The sequence below is a fragment of the Canis lupus genome, chromosome 7 (genome assembly GCF_048164855.1).
Source record: "Canis lupus baileyi chromosome 7, mCanLup2.hap1, whole genome shotgun sequence".
NCBI lineage: Eukaryota > Metazoa > Chordata > Mammalia > Carnivora > Canidae > Canis > Canis lupus.
The window spans coordinates 57,788,806-57,814,117 of record NC_132844.1 but is presented as its reverse complement, the minus strand read 5'-3'; the positions used below and the strand labels follow the sequence as shown (position 1 = coordinate 57,814,117).

Below are 25,312 nucleotides of genomic sequence, written 5' to 3'. Positions count from 1 at the left end.
GCTCAGCCCTGTAACTCCCCAATTTTAAGAAACAGCAAAGTGGTTTTAATTTGCCTTGTTTTTCTTTTGTTATACTCCTTGGAAACCAGTAACAGGAGCAACTGCCTGACAAATATAAAATAAGACTTCTATCAGAACCAGACATATTTACTTTACCATACTTTGCTGGTTTCAGATCATTTATTTTAAAGTTGGTGAATCTTACTCCAAAAACATCTCGATCTCATTTGTGCTATACCATTTTACTTTTGTAGTTAGCTTGGTTTTTCATTACCAAGGATAAGGCTGTTTAATGATATAGTTAATCTATGAATTCATACTCCTGGCATAAAATATATTAAAATCAAAAGACAATGTATTTTGAAAGAGGTAACTTACAGGTTTAAACAATTCAGGTTCAGGAAAATATTCTGGATTCCTATGCAGCCAAAATGGAGACAACATCAACAAGTCACCGGAAGGAACAGTATAATTCTATGATGGAAAATCAGTTTCAAGTCATTTTTTGAAATCTGCTTTAAGGAGAGTTTGGGTCATTAAAAATAATGCTCCAACTATATTGTAGAGAAGACACGTTTCATAAACAATGGTGAGAAAATCTAATTCTTTCCTGGAAGGATCATTTCTATTTTTAATGCAGGCAATGACTACATTCTAATTCTGATGATTATTACAAGTGCCTATAAATTTGGTTACACAGGGGAAAAATATTAGATAAATGGGATAAATGTGAAAATTTGAGAAACAAGCATATGTCTGCTGTGATGCAGCTTTTGAGGATTAACACTGGGGTTTGCAGCAAGGGCTTTTGATGATGCTCTGGGGCCACACTGGATCCCCAGGTGTGGAACAGGAAAATCTAACTCTGAGACAGGACACAGGCCATAGTAGCACTGAGGACAGGGGCAGTGGGTGTTCTGTTCCTAGGGGCACTCATGACAGTGTCAGGGCAGAAGCAGTGGATCCTCCCTCCCTCCCTCTCTCTCTTTTCACTCCTGAAACAATTGTTAGGGCAGAAAGATATGAAGACAACTGGTTAGGGGGATATAGGACAAGGCAAGTATTGTGTGTTTCTTTGGTTGATTCTGTGTTTGGGATCGCTGTGGCTGTGGGACTGAGGTTAAGCAGTGAGATTCCTCAAGCACGAGAGTCTGCATTATCCTTCCCCATTTATTCTATCATAGGTTTTCATGATATGTAAATTATTCTAAAACCTAAAAACTATGTCATAAAATCACCCTTATATTATTATGTTCAGGAACCACAGAACACAGGGCTCTCCCATAGTGTATAACCACTAGACAGCTATCAACTTCACTGAGACAGAGACATTTTATTAGTAACTCCTGATGCCAATCATTGGAAGCCACATATCTATTTAACCCTACAGGATTTTGAAATGTTAAGATATTTGCAACACTTACCTTACTGCATCTTGAATATGAGCACCTCACAATTAAAAATAGGTCTTTATGGTAGCAGGAAGTGGCATATGGAAAAGGGTCATCTTTTTTTTTATTAGAAGTCAGGGAGGGGCATAAGGAGAGAGACTGAGAATCTTATTCAGTCTCCAAGCCCAGCGTGGAGCCTGACACAGGGTTTGATATTATGACCGGGAGATCACGACCTGAGTTGAAATCAAGAGTCGGACACTTCACTGACTGAGCCACCCAGGCACCCTCAGGTCATCATTTTTTTTAACCAAAGTGAATCCCTGTTGGCTCCAATGGGGGCTGAATATTGCTTGGGGTTTGTTAACTGCAGTGCCAAGAGCACTGGAAAGAGCTCTCAAACTGGGAAGGGAGTGAGGAATTCGCTGGCGGCCTCTTACAATTTTTAAAGTAGGAGAAAAACAGTGAGATTCTAAGCCTGTTTCTTCTACTCCTGCTGGAACTGAGGTTAGAGAGCTCATGCTTGATTCTGAGATCAGCTGCTGAGGGCCCTGATGTGTTGGGGATGGCAGGGGCAGGTTGGTGACAGCCCTGAACAGGGCTCCAGGCAGGTCAACTGCTGCCCTTCCCCTCCATACCACATAAACTCCTTTAATGGCTGCTGACCCATGACTAGGACTTGGAGACTGCTGGCTGCCACAGTCTACCACACTGGCTAGTAAAAGACTTCAAATGGAATCTCAGTAACAGAATTAACATGAGCAACACGGAGACCAGAAAGAAGTTCCTGTCACAGCAGCAAATGCCAGGCTAATGAATGGCATAAAGGAATGTGAGAACTGGTTGTGTCAAAGGAACCCTCTGAGCAAAGGGACATCATCATCCCATCTAACAGTCCTTGTCATTGTTTACATAGCAGATGAAGGCAAAGAGCCAACGGGAGACAAAACAGTCCTAAGATCAGAACACAGATCACCATCAAAGGGAAATCACGACTTCTCTGTGTTGCAATAACTGCATCTCACAGGTGGACAGAATTGAACCTGACCAACCCACTTCACAGTGATATTGTGAGGCCCCATGAGCTTCATTTGCTAGCCTGGAGACAGGCTTTCTTGAAGAGGGTAGAGAAGGCAGGACTCTTTGTTGTATCTCAAGAATGATGCTGAGAGCAAAGTAGATGTAAGGAATGTAGAATCTTGAATAAAAAGCAGGAGTCCTATAAAGGCTGAACATCTACAAGAGGAGCTCCGAGGCATACATTTTCTCTCCTAGCTCTTGGGCAGGAGCTTGGCTATGTTAGTTACAAAAAAGACTACTTAAAAGTCAAAGAGTGGGACACCTGGGTGGCTCTGTCAGTTAGTGTCTGACTCTTGATTTCCATTTAGTTCACAATCAGGTCTGAGAGAGAGCCCCATGTCGGGCTCCCCACTAAGCTTGGAATTGGCTTCAGATTCTCTCTCTCCCTTTGTCTCTGCCCCTCTCCCTGCTCGTGTTCTCTCTCTCTCTCAAAATAAATAAAAATCTTTTTTAAAAAATAAAGCATATACACTTTTGCATGATAAAAAATGCTATCAAAATTTTAGAAAATTCAGAAAAATAGAAAAAGCTAGAAAACAACCAGAGTGCTGTTAAAAAGAACAGTCATCAACTGGCTAGACTTCCTGTAGCAAGTACTTTTACCTAACAGTTTAGTGTGTTGTTGTGTTGTTGCTATTGATAAATAGTTTTATCCTGCTGAATAGTTAATTTTTGAATCTTACTTTGTTCATCTAATATTATAGTGTAAGTATTTTTTCTTTATATCATAGACACATTGTGAAGTTTTATCTCCAATGTCTGTTTAATGTTCTACTGGGTAGATTAAACCATATATAATTTAATCATTCTCTAGGGTTTTTTTTTTTTCCTATAATAAATAATGCCATACAAAGCATCTTCTTCCACAAAGGATTTTTCATATAAAATCTTTTAACATAGATGTTTAGAAGACACAGGGTATGGATATTTTTAAAGGCTGTTAATACATTTTGTTCAACTGTTCTCTCAAATCTTATGCCTAAAAATGTTTCTACCCATAGTAGATTTCAGTAATTTCATTGCCCTCTTCTCTGCTAATCTGACATTTTTAATAGGTTATTTTTAACCTATTAAATGTGCTATACACATTTTTATGTCTCTGTTGAGCATTTTTCCATGTTATTTTCTCCTGTGAACTCTTGTGTTCATGTCCTGTCCTTGTTAATCTATGTAATATTCATGCTTTACTTATTGATCTGCAAGTTCTTTAAATATTAAAACAATTTACCCCTGTGTTGTACTTCTGTTAACATTTATTCGTAATTTTTAGTTTACATTTAACTTGGATTATACTTTTTAAAAAGCCATATTAAATTTTAATGTGATATATTCAAATCTGTTCAACTTGTGGTTTGATTGATGAATCCTAAGCTCTGGTAGCCCTTTTCTTTCTAACATAGGGGTTCTCAAAGCTGGTCTAGAAACTTCTGGGAATTCTCAAGACCTTTTCAGAGGCTCTGTGAGGTCAAAAATCATTCCTGGGTAAAATACTTATTCAAAGTATAGGACAAACCAAAGGATTTTCATGTAACTGAGTAAAAAAAAATCATTGATATTTCAGATTGCATCAAACTTTTTTTTTTTTTTTTTTTAATTTATTTATGATAGGCACACAGTGAGAGAGAGAGAGGCAGAGACACAGGCAGAGGGAGAAGCAGGCTCCATGCACCGGGAGCCCGATGTGGGATTCGATCCCGGGTCTCCAGGATCGCACCCTGGGCCAAAGGCAGGCGCCAAACCGCTGCGCCACCCAGGGATCCCCTGCATCAAACTTTTAAGTAAGTCCCACTGTTGAGTTTCAGTGAGGTATGAGAGAACAGCCATATTTTAAAGGCTTTTGAAATATTGATTCCTTTTCCAGTGACATGTCTGTGTGAGGCTGGATTTTCTTCATTTCCATGAACGGAAATAATATATCACAACAGATTGATTCCAGACACATTTATGGGAATCCAGATGTCCTCTATTAGCAAGGCATTAGACAGGCTTGCAAAAACTTAAAATGATGCTATTCTTTTACATTTTTTATGTTTTGGAAAATATAGTTATGTTTCATAAAACCATGCTATTATTTTAAGGTATAATAGGTTCCTTGTTACTTTTACTTACCAAATAAATATTATAACAATTTTTCAGTTATAGTTTCTAATAAAGTCTTTGGGGTTCTCAATAATTCTAAGCATACAAAGTAATCCTGAGAATAGAAAGTTTGAGAACTGCTACTCTGAAAGTTAAAAAATACCTACTTTTTAGCCAATCATCCCAAACCATATATTAATCTTTTCCCTCTTCATTGGCTTATAATGACTCATTTATTCTATATTACATTCCTATGTACAAAAGGGTTTGTTTCTGTATTATCTATCCAGTCTACTACACTGATACTGAACGTCTAGACTGACACCAGTATCACACCATTTTATTTTATTTCATCTCATTTTAAGTGTTCTAGTTATATACCCTATTTTAATACCTTCAGAAGATATTAATACTCTTTAATCATTCATATTTTCCAATACTTTATTCTTTTCTGGGCATTCTTGCAGATTGTGTATTAAAAGTATAAAACCTTGAAAAGAGACACAGGTAGAAGTTTAAGAGTTTTGGCAAGAAAAAGAAGGAAGAGAATAAGTCAAAGAAAGTAGATAGTATTTGTCCATTTTAATTTGTTCCAAAAATATAGAAAGGAATAAATACAGAAACAAAAATAAACAGTAAGACCATGTTCAAACTACATTAGGAAAGAGCAGTAGGAGACCACTTTCAGTCTTCACAGCAAGAAATCTGACCAGTTGTCCAACAAGGACAAACACGAGTCTCTGCCACTACTTGACACACATGACCCCATTTGAAATGTTTTTTATAACCTAAATTTCTGGGAACCTATTAATATATTCAACAAAGACATTCTACCTGTTTTAGAAAATATATGAAGCTTAAAAGGACCATGCTGTATGAATTTATACTAAGGAAATAACGACTAATGTATACCAGGATTTGGCTATACGGATGCCCATCTTTGCACTGTTTGTAACAGTGAACGACTGGAAGCCATACACATTCAGGAATAGGGAAATGAATTAAAAATCTATACTAGGTCCACATATTAGATTATTATGCTACAATTTAAATGATGTAGACATCATACAGAAAAATTTTGTGAGCTACTATTAATATAAAAGCAAATTATGAGAAAATTAGCATAGTATGGCCCCAGTGAATTTTTTAAAATGACAGACTATATATAAAAATCTGAAATACAAGAATACCAAAATGTTCAGAGTGGTTATCAGACTTATCAAGTTTTAAATAATCTTTATTTTCTTCTTTAAGCTTTTTTTATGGCTTCCTTCTTAAAAATAATTACCATGATTTATTTATGTAACAATAAGAAAAGGCTGTACAAGTTGTCATTTTCAAAGTTAAAGCCTCAACCCTGCAGAGAGAAGTTCACAGTGACTAGTGTATGCCTCCTTGGAAGAAAGGTTGTTTTATTTTGTTTAGAAAAGAAATACTAAGTACAGAAAACACTACTGCACCTTTTACAAATATTAAGAAGATATTGTGAAAAATAAGGAAAGGTAGTTCTGAAACATTCTTGGAAGATAGCATCCTGAGCACACATCTCTGGGTTGCCTGGTCACTAAGAGAGCCACCACTAGGGCTTTGAGTAAGCCTGGATCCATCTGGGCTTCAAGTCCTCTAGGAAGAAAGTGTGAATGTGAGGAAGTGGAGGTAAGAGACTATGATCTTTTTACAACTTTTCTAATTGTTTTAGACATTTATTACTTCTAATAAAAAATTTTTATTGGGAATCCATAATGGTGGAATTATAAAACAGTTCAGTTTTGTAAGAGGATTATACACAGTGAATGATAAATGTGCTTATTGCCTTGGACTAATAATTCACTACCAAAACGTATTTCAAGAATAATCATTAAAAAATTTTACTATGCACAAAGATGTAAATAACTACCACAATAACTACAAAGGAAAACAATCTAAATTTTCAAGAGTTAGGAAATAATTAAATATTTAAGCTATCAATTCAGTGGACTATTATAAGGCCATTGAAATAAATATTAAAGCCCTGGATGCATGATAGTATAATAATGTTAAATAATGTTTAAATGAAAGATTTATATGCTATTTATACTCTGATGAAACAGGTTTCTGTCATACAAGGAGCATGTTGGATAAAGGGTCATTGTGGTTGTATATACATGAGTATATATGTGTGTGCATGTGTGCATGTGTTTCTTTTCTTAATATATTTTTTAAAGATCTTATTTATTTGAGAGACAGAGAGTATGTGAGTGAGGGAGAGCATAAGCAGGGAGAGGAAGAAGCAGACTCCCCGCTGAGCAGGGAGCCAGACATGGTGCTCCATTCAGGGACTCCAGGATTATGATCTGAGCCAAAGGCAGATTGTTAACCTGAGCTTGGGTGTTTCTCTTGGTAAAGTTCTTGAATAAGTAAAATTATTTTTGAAAAAATATGACATGTTTATGGCCACAACAAATTTATAATCTCCTTTAGTAAAACACAATCCTAGTAACATGAAGTTAGAAGTTCTTCAAGAACTATTTGCTGAAGGATAGAGGAGGTTTTCAGGTTGTTGTATGGGGTAGTAGAATATAGTGACTGTATTAGTACCAATGTTGCAACTTGACCAGAAATTAAGTGAGTTGCATAGAAATTTTATGGTGAAAAGCAAATAACTTTGTAACATCTTATAGTAAAATAAAAATGCAAGGAAGGAAGAAGTGGGGGAGCCTGGGTGGTTCAGTCTGTTAACCATCAGACTCTTGATCTCAGCTTAGGTCTTGACCTGAGGGTCATGAGTTCAAGCTCTGCTTTGGACTCCATGGAGCTTAAAAAAAAAAAAGATTCTACAACAAGGAAGGAAGAAATGGACTGAGTTATCCTCAAGGGTCCTACAATGAGAAGTAGAATAAAATAAACAAAAAACTAACACCCAGTGGAAAGCTCCTGCTAGTAGGGAAAAAAGAGGGCACAGAAGATTGACTTCAGGTGGTGGTACAGTAAAAGATAAAGGAAAAATAAGAGGATAATTAGTGTGGCATGATAATAGTAAAGACAGGGTAGCATCTATTTGAAGAAAGAAGTATCGTGGTCTAAGCATAATCCAGCAAAAAAAGATAATGAATAGCATAAGAATATTAAATGTAAGGATAGCAGAAGCCAAAAAGAACACAATTTCAAAAGTACATTATGTTGACTGGAAACTGGTATGTGTATAAATAGAGGTTTTTAGTTTGGGTCTGGGAAGAAAATCTACTTATATCACAAATCTAAACTTTCTTATAAAATTACTGTGTGATTTCACATATTTAGATAATGAAATAGCACAAGCTGGGTGTTAACTTTGGAAAGGGGGATGGCAGAGCTGCCATATACGAGACAGGCTGAACAACTAGTTGAAGTCTGAGATAAAATGTATTGAAGTCACATAAACCACACCAAAGCTACAGAAGAAAAAAAATGCAAAAGCAACAGGAAAACATATCTACAAGAATTTAGATATGAGGATTTTTATGTTTTTTTCTCTCTGTTTTGGTTATGGGCATAGTTTCTAAAGATGAAATGGAAACTTAAAAGGAGAGAGATTTCAGGGTAAAAAACCTGAAAAATGAGATGAGAAGGAGAAAATGAGAGAAAAAGAAAAGAATTAAGGTAAAAGAAGAGGGAAAACAGACTGCTGATTTTTCTCTTTGCTGTCTTTCACACACATACACACACAAATAAATGTGCTAGAAATAAAGAAAGCAAAAGAAGGAAGGATGGAAGAAACGAAAGAATCAAGGAGGGAGAAAGAGAAAGGAAGGAAGATGGAGGAGAGAGGAAAGAAGAAAGGAATCTGAGTGCTCATGAGAAAGGGGCAAGACAAACATAAAACATTTTTTAAGAGATTGTCATGATATAGAAACCAGACAAAACAGTACAAAAGAAAGTAAGAAAAGGAAAGAAGACTATAGATAGATCACTCTCTCTCTTCAACTTAGATGCAAAAAAAAAATCCTTAACAAAGTAATAGTAAACAAATTTAACAATGTATAAAAAGAATTATACATGAGATTTATTCCAGGGATGCAAGTCTGGTTCAACATTCAAAAATCAATAAATGTAATCCATCACAATATGTAAAAGAAGAAAAAGCATATGATTTTATCTACTGATGCAGAAAAAGCACTGGACAAAATCCAACACCAATTCATAATTAAAATTCTCAGCAAATTAGAAATAGAGGGATATTTCCTCAACTTGATAAGAAGTATCTACCAAAAACCTATAGCTAACATTTAGCTTAATGAAAGACTTTCCCCTTAAGATCAGGAATAAGGCAAGGATATTCATTGTCACTTTTATTATTCAACATAGTGCTGGACATTAGAGCCAGTGTGATAAGGTAAGAAAAAGAAATAAAAGAAATAAAATAATATCTACATAGAAACTCTGAATAAATCTATAAAAACATTTGTAGGACCAATAAGTGCATTGAGTTTTGCAAAGTTGCAGATATAAGGTGAATCAACTGCATTTCTACAAGCAAGTAATGTACAATTGAAAACCAAAAATTTTGGCAGCCTGGGTGGCTCAGCCTGGGTGGCTCAGGCAGTTTAGCGCCGCCTTCCACCCAGGGCGTGATCCCGGTCTGGGATCAAGTCCCACGTCGGGCTCCCAGCACGGAGCCTGCTTCTCCCTCTGCCTGTGTCTGCCTCTCTCTCTGCTCTCTATGTTTCTCATGAATAAATAAATAAAATCTTAAAAAAAAAAAAAAACAAAAATTTAAAAAATACCATTTACAAAAGCTCCAAAATAACTGTAACATTTAGGTATATATGTAATAAAGCATGCATAGGATCTGTATACTTAAAAAAACAAGATACCTACTAGCAGATAAATAACTTCTGTAATTCAACTAATTATCTGTTAGCCAAAATGTAAATAAAACTTAATAAAAGTCCAATAAAAAATATAGTATTCAGAGTAAAAATACATTCCTCTACTAAATTGCGCCGTTATTGAACCATATCCCCTCAAAGCATATCCTTTTATATTCATATTTTAATTAATTAATTAATTAATTAGAGAGAGAGAGAGAATGTGAGTGGGGGTGGGGGAGGAACAGAATGAGAAAGAGAGAAAAAATTTTCAGCACACTTCCCTCTAAGCAAGGAGCCTGACATGGGTTTTAATCCCAGGACCCTGAAATCATGACCTGAGCTGAAACAGATGGATGCTTAACCAAATGAGCCACTTAGGTGCCCCCTTTTATATGGGTATTTTAAGGTATTTAATGGATCATTTAAAAACAAAAGTTGTTAAAATCCCACTAAAACTAAATGCTGTAATTTATGCAAGACCAATTAAAGAAGCTATGTTTCCTTTAGATGTAGTAAGTTGCAATTTTAACAAAATTTGGATTTTTGGGGGTCTTTTCTGTTTCTACTACTAAAAATTCTTCTTGGTTTAAATCCAAGCACTCTCAAACTGTGTATAAAAAAGCTAATAAAGGTGACCTATCTGGATAATGTAGGCCCTACGTCAAGTCATTCTGAAAAAAAAAGTTTTGTCCTGCCAGATTGATTAAAAGTCAGTCCCATGTACGTATCTTTCATGGAGCACTTGAGAATTTTCTCCTGCTTTGTTCATAGGAAGGACCTCTCTCCCTCACTCAGCCATTGATTGCTAATATCAGTTGCTATTATCCACAGCATTCTTGCTATCTGTTTCCATAGCTGTTATCTGTGGCCTAAAATTACCTTCCAGTTATCCAAAGAACCTTTCCTCATACCCTCAATTCCTTAACCTACTGTTGCTCAGGATTACTTATTAGTTGGTTCAGCAGACTGTCTAATCTACCTGGCTTGATTTTTATAGGATTATACTAATTCTGATGTGGAATCACATAGACAGAGTGATTATTAAAAGGTTATTATATTTAAGCTAAAATAGTTGCCAACAGATAAATACCCATATTAATAAGATGTTGCTGCAGAACTCTGATTAGTAACCTGTTCAGTATCATTAGTACTGCATGGAACTTAAGGAATTATCTAATAATATATGGGCAAAATATGTCCTTTTTTTTTCCCTTTGAAGGTTGATTATTTTAAAACCAAACCATAGCTCACCAGAATTTTAACCGGCTTCAGCACTTTTCTAGTAATGATCCCAGGGGCTCTTAAACGAATGGCTTCCAAAATACACCATTTGATTAGTGGGAGTTTCTTCAAGTCATCCTCAGATACTTTCATCTTATCTTTACCTGTAAAAGAATTTCAAAAAAATTTTTTTAAAGGTGGACTTAAAGAAGCCAGAAAGTGATGTTATGGAAGTTCATCAACACAAGTTAGAAGCTGCCTCTGACAGCAAGTGTTAGCGCTTTTGGCATATCAAGTTTAGTAACCGAGTGCCTCTTTTTATCATTTTACTCTTACGAAGGTCAAATGTATAGCCTCAAAAATTAAATCATTGTTGATTATTTCAAGGTGCTGGACTTGGATCCAATCTTGGTCTTCATCTTCCTATGGCTATCAAATGATTAAGATAATGCCCAATAGAAAAGTTTTTCAATTTTCATTTATTTCATTCTTTCTTGTCCAAATTCTTCTTCCACTTAAGGAAGCAGCAATAAAAGATTAGAATCAAAAGCATAAAAGTAAAAGATCTGAGAAGCCATCTGCCTTCCTACTTCTACCTCTTCCCTGATGATTCATTTTTGGTTTTGCCTTTGATTTTTCAATCATACATTTCAGAAGGCCCAAAAAGAACATGAGGAAAGGGACAACACATATTTTTATATCTGGGATGATGAGCTCTCCCTCTAAACATAGGTGCATCAAACATTCCTAATGTAATATGTATACCTCAGCTTATGTTTAGATTAAAGGCATCTGAAAAAGGATTGGGGTCAATCTTTCTATGACTCAAAATATGGTTAAGGTCTTTCAGTCCAATTAGATATTTTAGTTAATGGTATTTCAAATGAAATGTATGCATTTTGAAAATTGCTTAAAACAACTCAGCTTTCTATTTGATTTTGACGGTATTGGCTTAATAAAAGTCAGTAACACTGTCAGTTTAATTAAGTCAACTTTCACATTTGCTTCCCAACTGTATTGGGAATGAACGGGTAAGAGTGGAATGTAGGGTCTCCAGCCATGTCTCTCTTAGACTCTGGATAAGGCTAGTTCTAAAACAAGCCATGCTGCAGGAGAGGTCTAGGTGGGTGCTGCCTGGGAAATCTTATCTATCAGTATATAGGGAATTCCTGAGTAGTCAGAAGCAAACGTCTTTGATTAGTGGGACTCTGGGAACCAGGCGTTTTGGACTATAGTTCTATTAATACCCATAGGGGCATCTATACATTCCATTCAACTGAATAAGGGCCAAGAGTTGAATTAGGCTCTACTAGGGTTAGAACAATCAAGGCTATGGGGAGGTAAGAAACAAGCACACAGTTAACTGGTACACCATGCAAGCAAGGAAACTATTCTGTGACATGTAAAATATTCTAATAAAGGCCGAGAGGTTCATGTCCAACTAAAGGAAAAGCAAAAAATTCTGTGTCTTTTCCTAAAACTACAACTATAATTAGTTCTTTTCAGAGAGTAAACCTTAGGAAATAAATATTGAATTAACAAATGGTCCAATTTCAACATCAGGAGTTGAATAAGTGGATATTCCAGGCAAAGGAAAAGAGGAAGAGTAAAGGAAGAACCGCAGAAAGCATGGATATGTTCAGAAAATGACAATGGGTGTAGTGGACCTAGAAGGTGGAGTGACTGTGATAGAACAGTGAAAGATCCACTGAGGCTATTATAGACCATCTTCAATGCCATTCTGGAAAATGTGGAAACTAGGGAATTTGGGGACTTCCTGTTTTGGGCCAAGAGAGGATGAAAATTTCAACAATGAAATACTGATATACAGCAGTGTTCTTTTTTTTTTTTTTAAAGATTTATTTGAGATGGAGAGAGACAGAGATAGAGACCGAGAGAGAATGGCATGGAGGGACAAAGGGAAAGGGAGAGGGAGTCTCAAACAGACTCTGTACTGAGCGCAGAGCCCAACATAGGGCTTGTTCTCACAACCCTGAGATCATGACCTGAGCCAAAATGAAGAGTTGGACTCTCAACAGACTGCACCACCCAGCCACCCCAACAGCACTGTTCTTTATTAAAACCTTCTGCCCATTTGTTCAGACCTAAGTGACCTAATATTAAAAAGAGACAAGTGACCTTATGGACTACTTGTTTATCCTTCATAGACAGTATCTCACTAAACTTTTGCTTTTGCTTTTCCATAACAAGGATTGGAAAATAATAGGCATGCCTTCTGCATCTTCAAAACCTTAATATCACAGTTTTCCCAAATTGTGTTCTATGAAAGAAAATTTGCAAGATGTCAAATGTTTAAAGCAGAAAAAGGTTTTATGGCCAACCAAGTAACAGGAAATGTTAACTTCCATTGGTGATTCCCTGAACACATTAGCATATTACAGGTTTTGAGAAATCCTGCAGTAGAGACAGCTATTTATACCAACATTCCCAGACTTTTTAAAACTCCCATTATCTATACAAGCATCATCAATAACTATTTGATGAGGACACAAAAGATAATTAGCTATAGAATGGCAATGGATCCTAAGACAATCCTTAAAAAAAAAAAAAAAAAAGAAAGAAAAGAAAAGAAAAGAAAAGAAAAGAAAAGAAAAGAAAAAAGAAAAGAAACGAAACACCAAAACCCTGGTTTTCATTTGTCTGAGCATTACCAGCACATACCATATGCCTGGGGCCAAATCTTCTAACAAGTAGTTATTGCCAGCCAAAGAAATTATTACCATCAGAAAAATATCTTGATATGCTATGGCAAGTTAATGTCACCAAAATTTTACTTCTTCATATTTTTCTCCAAGTATCCCTGTACTTTCTAAGCTATTCAGAAAACATAATTAGAAAATCCATGGTCAGAATTAGAAATTCTTTATTTGAAAAAAATGAGATTGTTGCATATGCCAGAGATATCACTACTAAATCAAGCAAACAAATATTTATTTGGCACTTAGTGGAGAGTAGAGCATTGCAGAGGATATAAGAAATTTAAGTTTGAAGACAATAAAAAGACAATAAATTCTCAAACTAAAGGAAAGAAAGGGTAAGTATTTTTCCCAGTGTTAAAATGAGGAATTCTGAGGTTCTCATTTATGAGTTTATAAATTACACACAAATTTAGAAAACTAACATGCAGTAAGTGTTCAATACAAGGTGGCATGTAATACTGTTACTATTATTATTACATTATTATTAGCACAAATTTAATAGTAACTCTCTAAAAACTACATGTTCCTGACCAACTTTTGCTCCATAGCTAATAAAGTGAATCTTTTCTCTGAGATCTCAGGTGGGAGAAAAACTACAGTTTGAGAGCCTATCCAGTACTAAATAGATACCAGGTCTGAGGAAGTCTTTTAATCATTCACCCAGGAGATATTTACTGAGAACAGTGTCCAAGAGCTGAGGATGAAGATGAATGGAAGAGTCCTGGCTCTTAAGCAGTTCACAGTCTAACAGAGAAGGCAAAGAATTAAATTAGTTAAAATGGGGTAAGTGTTACTGCATGGAAATATGCAATGTGCTGTGGTGATAGCGACCAGACTGGGGTCGGTGAGGAGAGGCAATTGTGAAGGAGATGTCCGAGAAGCCTCTCAGAAGTAAAATCAGAACAAAGGATTAGATACACCAAAATAAAGGGCATGTTTGCATATGAGGAATTCAGCTGGCTGGAAAAGAGTTCAGTGCAGGAAGTCACTAGATCAAGTGAAGTCAGTGCTCCACTGAAATCCCAGGCTGCCTACACCAGCCGAAGCCAGAGCTTGTGACAGGTGGCTCCTTTATCCAATCTCTGAATGTGACCCAGGAGTGCCTAGGTTATATTTCTGGGCCTTCTTCTCTTCTTTAGGTAGATTCTTTCTCTTGGGGATTCAAACAAATGGTTTTCTATAAATCAGTGAGCTGGTCACACCAATAATTTTATATTCTGTCTTTAATCACCTTCCTGAGCTCCGTCTTATTTTAACCACCTGGCTTCTTGATAACACTGCTTGTATGTCTAAAAGACATCTTGAAGTATGTTTTGGCCAACACAGAACTTTTCACTTTCCCTATTGAAATAAAGCCTTTCCTCCCTTGGTCTTGCCTTCACTGAAAATGGTAGCAAAATTTGTCCAGTTGTTCAAGTCCAACACCTAGGAGTCATCCATGATTCATCCCTTTCCCTTTTACTCCCATTTAATTAATCACCAAAACCTGTTGTTTCTATCTGGGAAACAGATCCTACTTGCATTCACATGACTCCATCTCCATAGCTACCATTCTTGTCCAAGCCATCATCACTTTTCAGCTGGCCCATAGTGATAGCCACCATCATGCTCCCTGCTCCCACCTGGCTCTGCTGTAATCCTTATGTAAATCAGACCAAGTCAGTCTCCTGTGCAGATCCCTGTTTCAATGCTATTTAGAATTAAATCCAAAGTTCTTACTTTGACAAATAAGACCCCATCTAAACCTCTAATCTCATTTCACACTGAATCCTGGGTGCTGTGTGACCTTTATAAACGACCCAACCTCTTTGCCCCTCAGTTTGCTCACCTACAAAATAGGAATAAAGAAAGTATCTTCCCAGGGTGACTGGGTGGCTCAGTTGGTCAAGTTTATGCCTTTGGCTCAAGTCATGATCCCAGGGTTCTGGGATCGACTCCCTTATTGGGCTCCCTGCTCAGCAGGGAGTCTGCTTCTCCCTCTCCTTCTGCCCCTCACTTATGTTTGCTCTGTCTCTCTAGCGTTCTCTCTTTCTTTCTCAAATAAATATAATCTTAAAAGAAAAAAGTATCTGCCTTACATGGTTGTTGTGAGGATTTAAAGAGTTAATACATGTAAAGTTCTTACACCTATGACTGGCACATGGCAAAAACTCAATAAATGTTATCATCATTATTATTATTATTTCTTTTGCCTGATTTCAACTGTTTTGAAAGCCTAGTTCCTTCTTATCTTTCAGACCTCTGCTAAAATATTCTCTCCTCAGGAAGCCCTTCGCTTACCAGCTAATGTCTCCCAAATCACTATCACGTCATTCTGTTTCCTTTATAGATCCTGTTAATATATGAAATAATTTGGTTTATTGTTGATTGTTGGATATGATTCCATGTTTCTCACAATCTTGTTCTTCCTATTTTTTGATGTATCCCTAGTGTCTAGCACACTGCCTGACACATGGTAGGCAACTGATAAATTTTTATTGAATGAGTAAATGGATAAATGTCTAAAATAGTGGAGGGGGAAACCAGTTAAGAAGCTTTTATTTTGTGTAACAGCAATGGGAGTGATGCAGAGGAGAAGCCAATTTTAGAGACATTTCTGAGAATGTGAGAATCTTTAATAAGAATGTGCTGAGATCTTTGTATATGCTAGACCAGTAGTTCTCAAACATTAAGCATACTTCAGCATCAACTCGGAGGCCTATTAAAACACAGATTGGAGGGCCTTGCCCTCAAAGTTCTCAATTCAGTAATTCTGAATTGGGCCTAAGAATCTGCATTTCTGGCAAGTTCTCAGGTGCTATTGATGCTGCTTGCCCAGAAACCATACTTTAAAAACCACTGTGCTAAACTGAAGGAAATAGAACAAATGCTTGAATTTTACTAAATAATCTGGGTTTTAAACAATTTTTGTTACTAGTTTTTAAATCATCTCTTTAAGTCAATGGAGGGAAACATACTTAGCGGGCAAAAAATAAGATTAAAATCAGAAATTCTGGGTGGATACATAGTTGACCACTGAACAATGCAGGGATTAGGGGTGTTGACTGCCCTCCCACCCCCTGGACCATCAAAAATCTATGTAATAACTTTTGACTCACCAAAAGTTTAACTACTAATAGCTTACTATTATTTTAAAGATCCATCCATTCAATTTAAAGAGAGAGAGAGAATGCACATACATACAAGATGGGGGAGGCACAGTGGAGCTTGATCTCACAACCTGGAGACCACGAACCCAGCCAAAGCCAAGAGTTGGATGCTAAACCAACTGAGCTACCCAGGCCCCCCCAACTAGCCTACTGTTGACTGGAGGCCTTATTGATAACAGTTGATTAATACATATTTTGTATGTTACATATAATGTACTGTATTCTTAGAACCAAGTAAGCCAGAGAAAAGAAAATGCTATTAAGAAAATCATAAGGGGGGGATCCCTGGGTGGCTCAGCAGTTTGGCGCCTGCCTTTGGCCCAGGGCATGATCCTGGAGCCCCGGGATCGAGTCCCACGTCGGGCTCCCGGCATGGAGCCTACTTCTCCTTCCCTCTGCCTCTCTCTCTCTCTCTCTCTATGTCTATCATAAATAAATAAATCTTTGAAAAAAATTTTAAAAAAAAAAGAAAATCGTAAGGAAGAGAGAATATATTGACAATATTGAACTGTATTTAGGAATACCATAAGTTTACATCATTTGTTTATAAGATGAATCATCTGTCAGTACCTATATCAATAGTCTAATATATTTAGTTAAAAAAATTCGGGATCCCTGGGTGGCGCAGCGGTTTGGCGCCTGCCTTTGGCCCAGGGTGCGATCCTGGAGACCCGGGGTCGAATCCCACATCGGGCTCCCGGTGCATGGAGCCTGCTTCTCCCTCTGCCTGTGTCTCTGCCTCTCTCTCTCTCTGTAACTATCATGAATAAATAAAAATTAAAAAAAAAATTAAAAAAAAATTCATGTACAGTTCAAGCCAGTATTAAGGGTCAACTGTATTGACAACAAAAGTCACTAGCTTTTTACTAACATAAAAGTACAAGATAGCAAAGGCATTTTATTTCTTATTATGAATGCTAAAACTAAATTATGTGATAGCTATTGCTGATTGAACTTTTAATTGGCCAGGATTTCAGAACTGGCTCAAAATTTTATCATTTTTAAATGGTAAAAGATACTATCTTCATCTGAACAAGAATGCCAGTGTACCTTCTGGAGGTCATTGACTTGAGCTTGCATGTAGCCATATATTTAGGTCCTGTTCTTCTTCTCCCTTATTTGAAGCCACAGCCAAGGGCATGCTCTGGCAAACTATGGCCAGCAAGCCAAATCCAACTTGCCATTTATTTTTGCAAATAAAGTTTTATTAGAATACAGCAACACTCATTTGTTTATATATTGTCTAGGGCTGTTTTCATATTATAATGGCAGAGTTGAGTAGCAGTGACAGAGACCTTATGTTCCATAGAGCCTAAAACAATTACTATACGGCATTATACAGAAAACGCTTGCCAACTCCTGAGTAATAGGCACCAAGGGAAAAAGCTGCTGGCATCCTCCTCTTTGTACTTCCTATTGCTCAGAAGTCTGGTGTAATTCCAGCTTTTGAATTTTACAAGTACTATAAATTCTGTGTGATCTTTATTACGCATGTCTTTTATATAACCAAGTCAAGTGGACAATGGCTAGCACAGAATCTGAATAATCCCGTAATATATGGCTGCTTTGTGTGGAAAAGAGAAGCTATCTTTTAGGAAAAGAAATGTCTTTGTTTAAAATATACTGTACTATAATGGCCTCCAAGGGCCATTATGTTAAAGAAAACAATTTTCTGATACTTCTTATTTATGTTTTTCTAAAATTGGTCTATGTTAGAAAAGGCTGTGGTTCAGTTCTCTTTCCCTACTTCCCTAATATAATCAACTTTTCCTCACTTGATAAGAGTTTGCTTCTCAGTCATCTTGATATTCACACTGGTGCATTTTCTCTGCAGTAAAATCTCTTGAGTGCCAAACAAAAGGGCAAATAGAGAACATATCATACCTAAAGGAGAAGCCCTTGAAAGCAAAGCAAAGCAGGCACAGAAAAGAAATACTGAAAGCAGACAGGTCTTATTTCATCTCTGTCCACTAGCCCTTGCATACAAACCATATAGCCTGTTTGCATGTTTGACCACACATGTCTATCTTAGATTTCAAAAGTGAGATAAGTATCAGACTAACACATATTAACATATCTATTTGAATTGAATTAACAAAAATAAAACAGCCCTTTTCCATTTAGAAAACAAGTTGGATTGGCTGATTAATTTGATAATAGGAACTGGCTTAGGGAATTAGGTTATAAGGCAGTCATTTTCCATTACTAAGCAAACTAAATCTATAATTTTTGATAACTAAGTATTTTAAACAGACTAAAAGCATGAAGCAATATACCACGAATGATATCCTTTGAAGTACTGAAATGAGGGATAATAAATTTTATACATCAAATTAAAAATGCATAAGGGGATCCCAAATTCTTTTAGAGTATATTTGAGGAAAGAAAGGGAGGAAGGAAGATAGGAAGGAAGAGAGGGAGGAAAGAGGGAAGGAAAAGGCAAGAAAGGAAAGGGGAGAACAGAAAAGAAAAAAAGAGAAAGGAACAAAGAAGTAAAGAAAACCACTGATTAATGGCATGCATTAAAAGATGAATCCCTATGGTACAAAGCCTAAATGTCCTTGGTGAGACAAAGGGAGAGTCTGTGGCTCTGCATAGGAAATAAAGAACTAGAATTGCTGGAGTCTTCAAGGTAGTAAGACAAGGCTGGAGATTGGAGAGAGAAGGGACCCAGCTACATGGCAAGTGACCGGTTACCTAATATGAAGAAAATTCTTTAGAGCAATGGTAGATAAGACCTTTAAGAACAGAATATTCAACTTTATGTCAAATACTCAATTTTAAGTTGTTTCTGGCTGGAATGTATTTTTCTCTTTCCTTGTTCCATATTTTTAATATTTTGAAAAGTTTGCCAAGACATAGCTTTATGTTAACACTTAAGGAAATAAAGACCTGGGTGATACTCAGTGAGGCAATACAACACCAAAAAGGGGCAAAACATGCAGAAGGGAAAAAAGAATGGGAAATGAAAAATCAGCAAAGACAAGAGCCAGGAGGTATAGAAGCCTCCACCTCTTGCCGCCTCCTCCATTCCTCCCTCTCTGTGATTCCTAGAACACAGAGAAGGGTTTTGGACCAATTTCACTTTTATCTTGAAAACCAAGATGGCCCTTGTCAAATGGATGCTACAAATAAATTCACAGTGACCTACAATTCAGATTTTAAATCTTTTTTTTTTAAAGTATTTTCTCTATTTAGAGAATCTACATTAGACAAACAATCCCTCTATTTTTTTTTCTATTTTACTGCAGCTATAGGGTACAGAAAATAAATATTTTTCTGCTTGATCAAGGATAGATGATTACCAAGGGCCAGGATTTGTATTAAAAATCAGATCTCTGTGTTTACAAAGTGACCTACCTATAATAAGACAGGCAGGGATCCCTGGGTGGCGCAGCGGTTTGGCGCCTGCCTTTGGCCCAGGGCGCGATCCTGGGGACCCGGGATCGAATCCCATGTCGGGCTCCTGGTGCATGGAGCCTGCTTCTCCCTCTGCCTGTGTCTTTGCCTCTCTCTCTCTCTCTGTGTGACTATCATAAATAAAAATTAAAAAAAAAAATAAGACAGGCATAATTCTGGCCTAAAGAGTTTGGACTCCAAGAATAGTGAAGTTTCTGAGCAGCTTTAAAAAATAATAAGTAAATAAATATTTTCCTTATTAAACTAATTGAATTATAAAGTGCAAAAATGTTTTGTATTATATAACAGAAACAAAAGTTTGAGTTCAAAATAATATTTAAAGTTTAATATGATATATAAGTTGTTGAAAGAACCTTCTAGGTCCAAGATGGAGCTGCTCCTGCTCAGAAACTCAGATAACTTTCATGTTCCTGTAAATGCTCCACTTGGCCAGAAACACATTCCAGTTGGCCAATCCCCTAATGTTAAGCCATGTCTAGGCTCTATACTTATTATTTTCTTGTTTCTTTTCACCCAAACAAGGTTGATTATGTGGCCTCAGAATATTTTCTATTTGTCTCTTACTGGTTCTTTATTCTTTATCCTATAAAACCTTCCTGCCTCCCATCCCATTTTGCAAAAAGGAGATGGTCCATTTCATGAAGTAGTAAATAAGGTTTGTTTTTATCACCTAAATTGTCTTCTTTAATAATCTTTTAAACAAAATGTAGAGATACAGAGTACTCTTGGAAAATAGATGTTCTGATAAAATATTTTTAGTTTTTCAAAACCCAGTATGATGTTGGACAAACAAGGTAGTATTCTGGGACCAGATAAAGGAAAAGAAAAGGAAATATGCTAAGTTTTGAAACAACAGCATTAGGTTAAAGACTTTTCTTATTATAACTCTTAGAAATGACTCTGTACCCATACTGTGCATATTTCAATGCACATCTGTGGTTTGTTCTCCCAGCATTTTGACTCTAAAAATAGACGGTTCACTGGAAGATTGCCAAGGTAATCATCAAAAGAGCTAGAGCTTAACGGAGACTGGGACCAGTACAGAAGACAACCAGGGAAAAAGCTATGGATGATTAGGGGTAAAATTCAGAAACCATCTGTTTAAGTCTTGGCATAAATTCAATAAAGGTCAAACCACATCTTAGGATATTTGAAACCAAATAAAAGAAAGGACGATTTTTCTATGCAGAAACAGTAAAACATTTCTAAAATATTTATGGTTTGGGGATTCCATAGGCATCATGGCAAGCATGTTACAACACAGTGAATCATACCTGTAAAGCAGGTGTCATAGATTGGAATTCTATTACTTTAGCCATTAATTCACTCAAAATAAATTTGCTTCCTATCTATTATGTGCAGTCCTACCATAGATGCTGTAACAGACAGGAAGAGAATAACACTAATTTACTGACCATCTAATGTCACAAATACTTTGGACCACTTCATTTATTCCTTGTACTTACCTTCCAGCTATCAATCCTCAGAGATAACGTGCCCTAGGAGACAAGCTTGAACATACTAGAGCTGCTTTCAAACCTCTGTCCATTCTTGAAAGCCCTTGCCCCATTTACAGTGACCCACCAGTTCCCTTAAGAGGAGAAAGGGAAGAAAGGAATGAGAAAGACACAGTCATTGCCCTAAAGGAGTTTGCACACAAGGACACAAAACAATATCTGCATATAAATTATGATAATATTAGTTTCACAAGAGAGGATGCAAGCGGCAGGGGTGTTCATCTCTTGCCTAAGGCTGGGCTTTCGGCTAAGCCTGGAAGATGAGTAGGGCTCATTCAGGGAGAAAGAAAAGCAACTTAAATTCCAAAATTAATCATAAAACTATGATTTCTTGGACTTAAAAAGGAACGTGACTCAAACAGAATCACTAAAGTCAGTTGTTCTTTGTAGCTTCTCTGACTCCATAATATTTCAAGCCCCTTCTCATTATGCACACACACACACACACACACACACACGCACGCATGCATCCAAAAACAGTAAGTAAACAAATACATAAAATATAAAAATTCTGTTTCTATACTTCAGGAATAACATTACATAAAGATCTAACTAAGAATTTTGGGGAAATAATCCAGGTTTTGACAGAAATGAAGGCTAACAGCAGGCATTTGCTGAGTCATTCAGACCTTCTGAGATATAATTCTGAGGAGTCTGAATCAGAAGGTAGGGTTGCAAAGTGGGGTTGAATACTGAGGAGGCCCTGCACTCCTCCACAGTGAAAAACAGGCGTATTTACTGCCCAGGGACACTTGGAAAGATGATGAAAAGCAGATCATAAATTCCCACGCAAACATAAAGAATGCATCCCTACACAGTCCACCACCTCTTTCTTTTGAAAGCATGGATTCTCAATTCTGTTTGCTCTTCTATGCTGGGAGATCACAAATGTTGTCTTTTCATATTCATGGAGCTGCTTGTTTAAAGTATTTGAAGCTCAGGTGTGTACAAAAGGTCACAGTACACATGAAGGACAATGAACCTGGGACAGAAATACATGAGGCAAAGGTTGAAAAGTAAAGAAACCCATGTAATAACCTTGAGCAATGACTCCTACCAAAATGGGATCAAGAAATTTGCTTCCCAAACTTTATAATGATTTGTTTAAAATGAAATATCAAATAACAAATGCTAGTGTTCACTTTAGATTTATTTGGGGAAATTATATAACAGCTTTGAAAAGAATACAGCATTTCTAAAACTACTCAAAAATAATAAAGCACTGACATCAATTGCTGACAGAAAATAAGAGCAGGAAACAAGTTTTCTGGCATGTTTTCTCAACCAGGGACCTCAAGATAAGCTCCTGAAAAAAAGATCAGTTTTTACAGAAAAGACCCAAAACTAAAGAGAACTAATAAATAATTTACAGTATCCTAGAGGGGAAAAGAAGTATCTTATATCCATTCCTTCACTTCAGGAATTTTAAAAACTTTAATAGGATAAATTATGTTCAAAAATTCAGTTTTTAGCCTCTAATTTACTCCAGGAATATTTTCTTAGATTGACAAAATTGCTCTTGTCTTCCCAGGAGAAACCTATATTCACTAGGAAAAGTTAGCATATCTCAAGTAGAATAAGAGTAGATAAAATGTCCTGAAATAGATAATACTATTTATAATGGGTTTCTATATCAGATGACCCTTTAACAGTAAGGTAGTAAGAATGTGCTAGTTACAGATTTCTGGAAACTTTTAGTGAGATGAAGATTTGTTTGAATGTAATACAGAAAATCAAGAGCAAAATGAGAGTAGATGAAAGATTATGAAGTATATGGTAGTCTACAAAGTGCTTTTAGTTCACCACAGTTTCCTATAAATTCTTTATAGATATAGTTTCTCCAATAGCTGTAGGCTTCTAGAATATTAATTCATTGTAAATGTTGATAGTTTTTTTTTAAGAGAGAGAGAGAGAGAGCATGTGAGTGAGCAGGGTGGGGGGTAGCAGAGGGAGCGGAAGAGAGAATCCCAAACAGGCTCCACACCCAGCACAGAGCCTGATGAGAGGCTCGACCCCACAATGGTGAGATCATGATCTCAGCTGAAATCAAGAGTCGGATGCTCAACCAAGTGAGCCCTCCAGGTACCCCACAAATGTTGATAGTTCAAACTTTTGCCTCAAGAATGTGAAACAATTTTTAAAATGATTTTTTTTTCTTATAATTTTCTTTTTAGTCTTGAAATATCATGAATTTGCTTGTTGGCAAAAGGAAAATAAATAAGGATTGTGCTCATCAATTTTCCTCTACCAATTATGTTCTTTTTTGTTTCAGTAGCTTTATAAAAAGTTTTAATATTTGGTAGGACATATCATATTACCATTTTATAATTTCAGTAATTTTTATTTACATTTTAAATACAAAATATTTAAGTCATTTAGCTAATGCACCCCAAATCCATCAGAATTCTCATTAAAATTGACTAAATACATATGAACTTGAAAAGGGTTAGCATTTTCATGAAATTAAATCTTTCTGTCCAGGAACATGTGTGCTTTTTTCTTTATTTAGGTTGTATTTTTTAAAACTATATTTTTATAAAATGTTATAAGTCCTCTATATAGGTCATGTCCTAACCCAATTTCTTTATACAAGAAAAATACCACTTAAATGAACAGGAAGGACAGATGTCAAATAAAAAGGAAGGCTTAAAAAAAAAAAGGCATCTTAAGGCACTGGTAGTAGATACAGATGAGAAAGCAAAGAATCCTCTGAGAGATTGTCCAGAGATTCTGGGAATGTGAGCACTAGGAGTTTTAGGGTTGTGGCTGGAGGCTGGCAAACCACAGCTTCACTTTCTCCTTCTAGCCACCAGCTTCTTCCAAACTCTGAGTGATTTTGGAGCTTCCAGCTCTGGTTCTTTTGATTTTTCTAGGGGTAAACATCAGTTTTGGCATCTGAAGGATTTTAGATAAAATTTTATTACCAAAGAGGCATGTTCCTATCAATGGGAAAGCCAGGCTGATGCATCCAGTCTTTGGACTTCAACTTAGCTGCATAAGAAAGAGCCTTGGGCCTGGAGTACTCCTCACCAGGAAATAAAGAGCCCACACAGCCATGCTGGTCCCACCTTGCGTGGGAACAGCCTCCCTTGTTTTAGGCACAGTGAATGCCCCTTTGTCTCTGCTTAAAGCATGTGCAACCTATGGCATCTGGCCAACCTCACTGTTTTATCTGTCCTTCCAAGGGGAGAGGGCACAAGATCCCTCCTACTGAAGCACAGGAGGGATAAGCTAGGGAGAGATCCACTGGCTGTGAGGGACCTATATCTACTACCGAGGCTGAGTTTGCTGTCTCTTCTCTATGTAAAGGAAGTGTTGTTCACTGCACTGTGTTTTTCCTAAAGACTCTGATACCAAGCTGCAATGGGCAGAGCGCTTATTAGAATCCTGCTCTGGCATCGATAACCAGTGCACCGTACTCTGGGTGTCATCTATTGAAACATTAGCAGCAATAACTTTTTGGAAGCAGCCTCTGCTCAGTGACTTCAGTTTGACATTTATAACCATAGACTGACTATCCTTGAAGGAGGCAGTGATTACAGAGGACTGAGAAAGATACCAAGGAGGGGGCGCCTAGGTGGCTCAGTCAGTTAAGCACCTGACTCTTGATTTCAGCTCAGGTGGTGAGCTCAGAGTCATGAGATTGAGCCCCGCATCAGGCCCACCACTCAGTGGGGAACCTGCCCTCTCCCTCTGCTCCTCCCTGCTGCTTTTGCTCCTTCTGTAAATTAAATAAATATATATGTTTTTTACAAAGAAAGATACCAAGGAATGCAGTGTTGTTTAGAAGAGGTTATTATTACTGATAGAAGAGGTTATTATTACTGATAAAAGAGGTTATTATTACTGATGTAAGACCAGGAGTTGATAACCAACAGACAGAGGTCCCCCCCCATCCTTTCTTCC

At 36.7% G+C, this 25,312-nt stretch overlaps 1 protein-coding gene across 7 annotated transcripts in view; it reads right to left on the bottom strand.

The window, feature by feature from the left end:
* The window catches only part of CYP39A1 (cytochrome P450 family 39 subfamily A member 1), a 90,211-nt gene that overhangs the window by 20,080 nt on the left and 44,819 nt on the right, over positions 1 to 25,312 (bottom strand). For 6 of the 7 annotated variants that reach the window (XM_072832772.1, XM_072832768.1, XM_072832770.1 and 3 more), the window contains 2 exons: positions 10,631 to 10,764; positions 379 to 474 (listed from right to left, as the gene is read on the bottom strand). In XM_072832772.1, coding sequence (XP_072688873.1) covers positions 379 to 474; positions 10,631 to 10,764 — 230 coding nt within the window. The remainder of the gene's footprint in view (positions 1 to 378; positions 475 to 10,630; positions 10,765 to 25,312) is intronic. The other variant, XM_072832769.1, reaches the window with a different exon arrangement.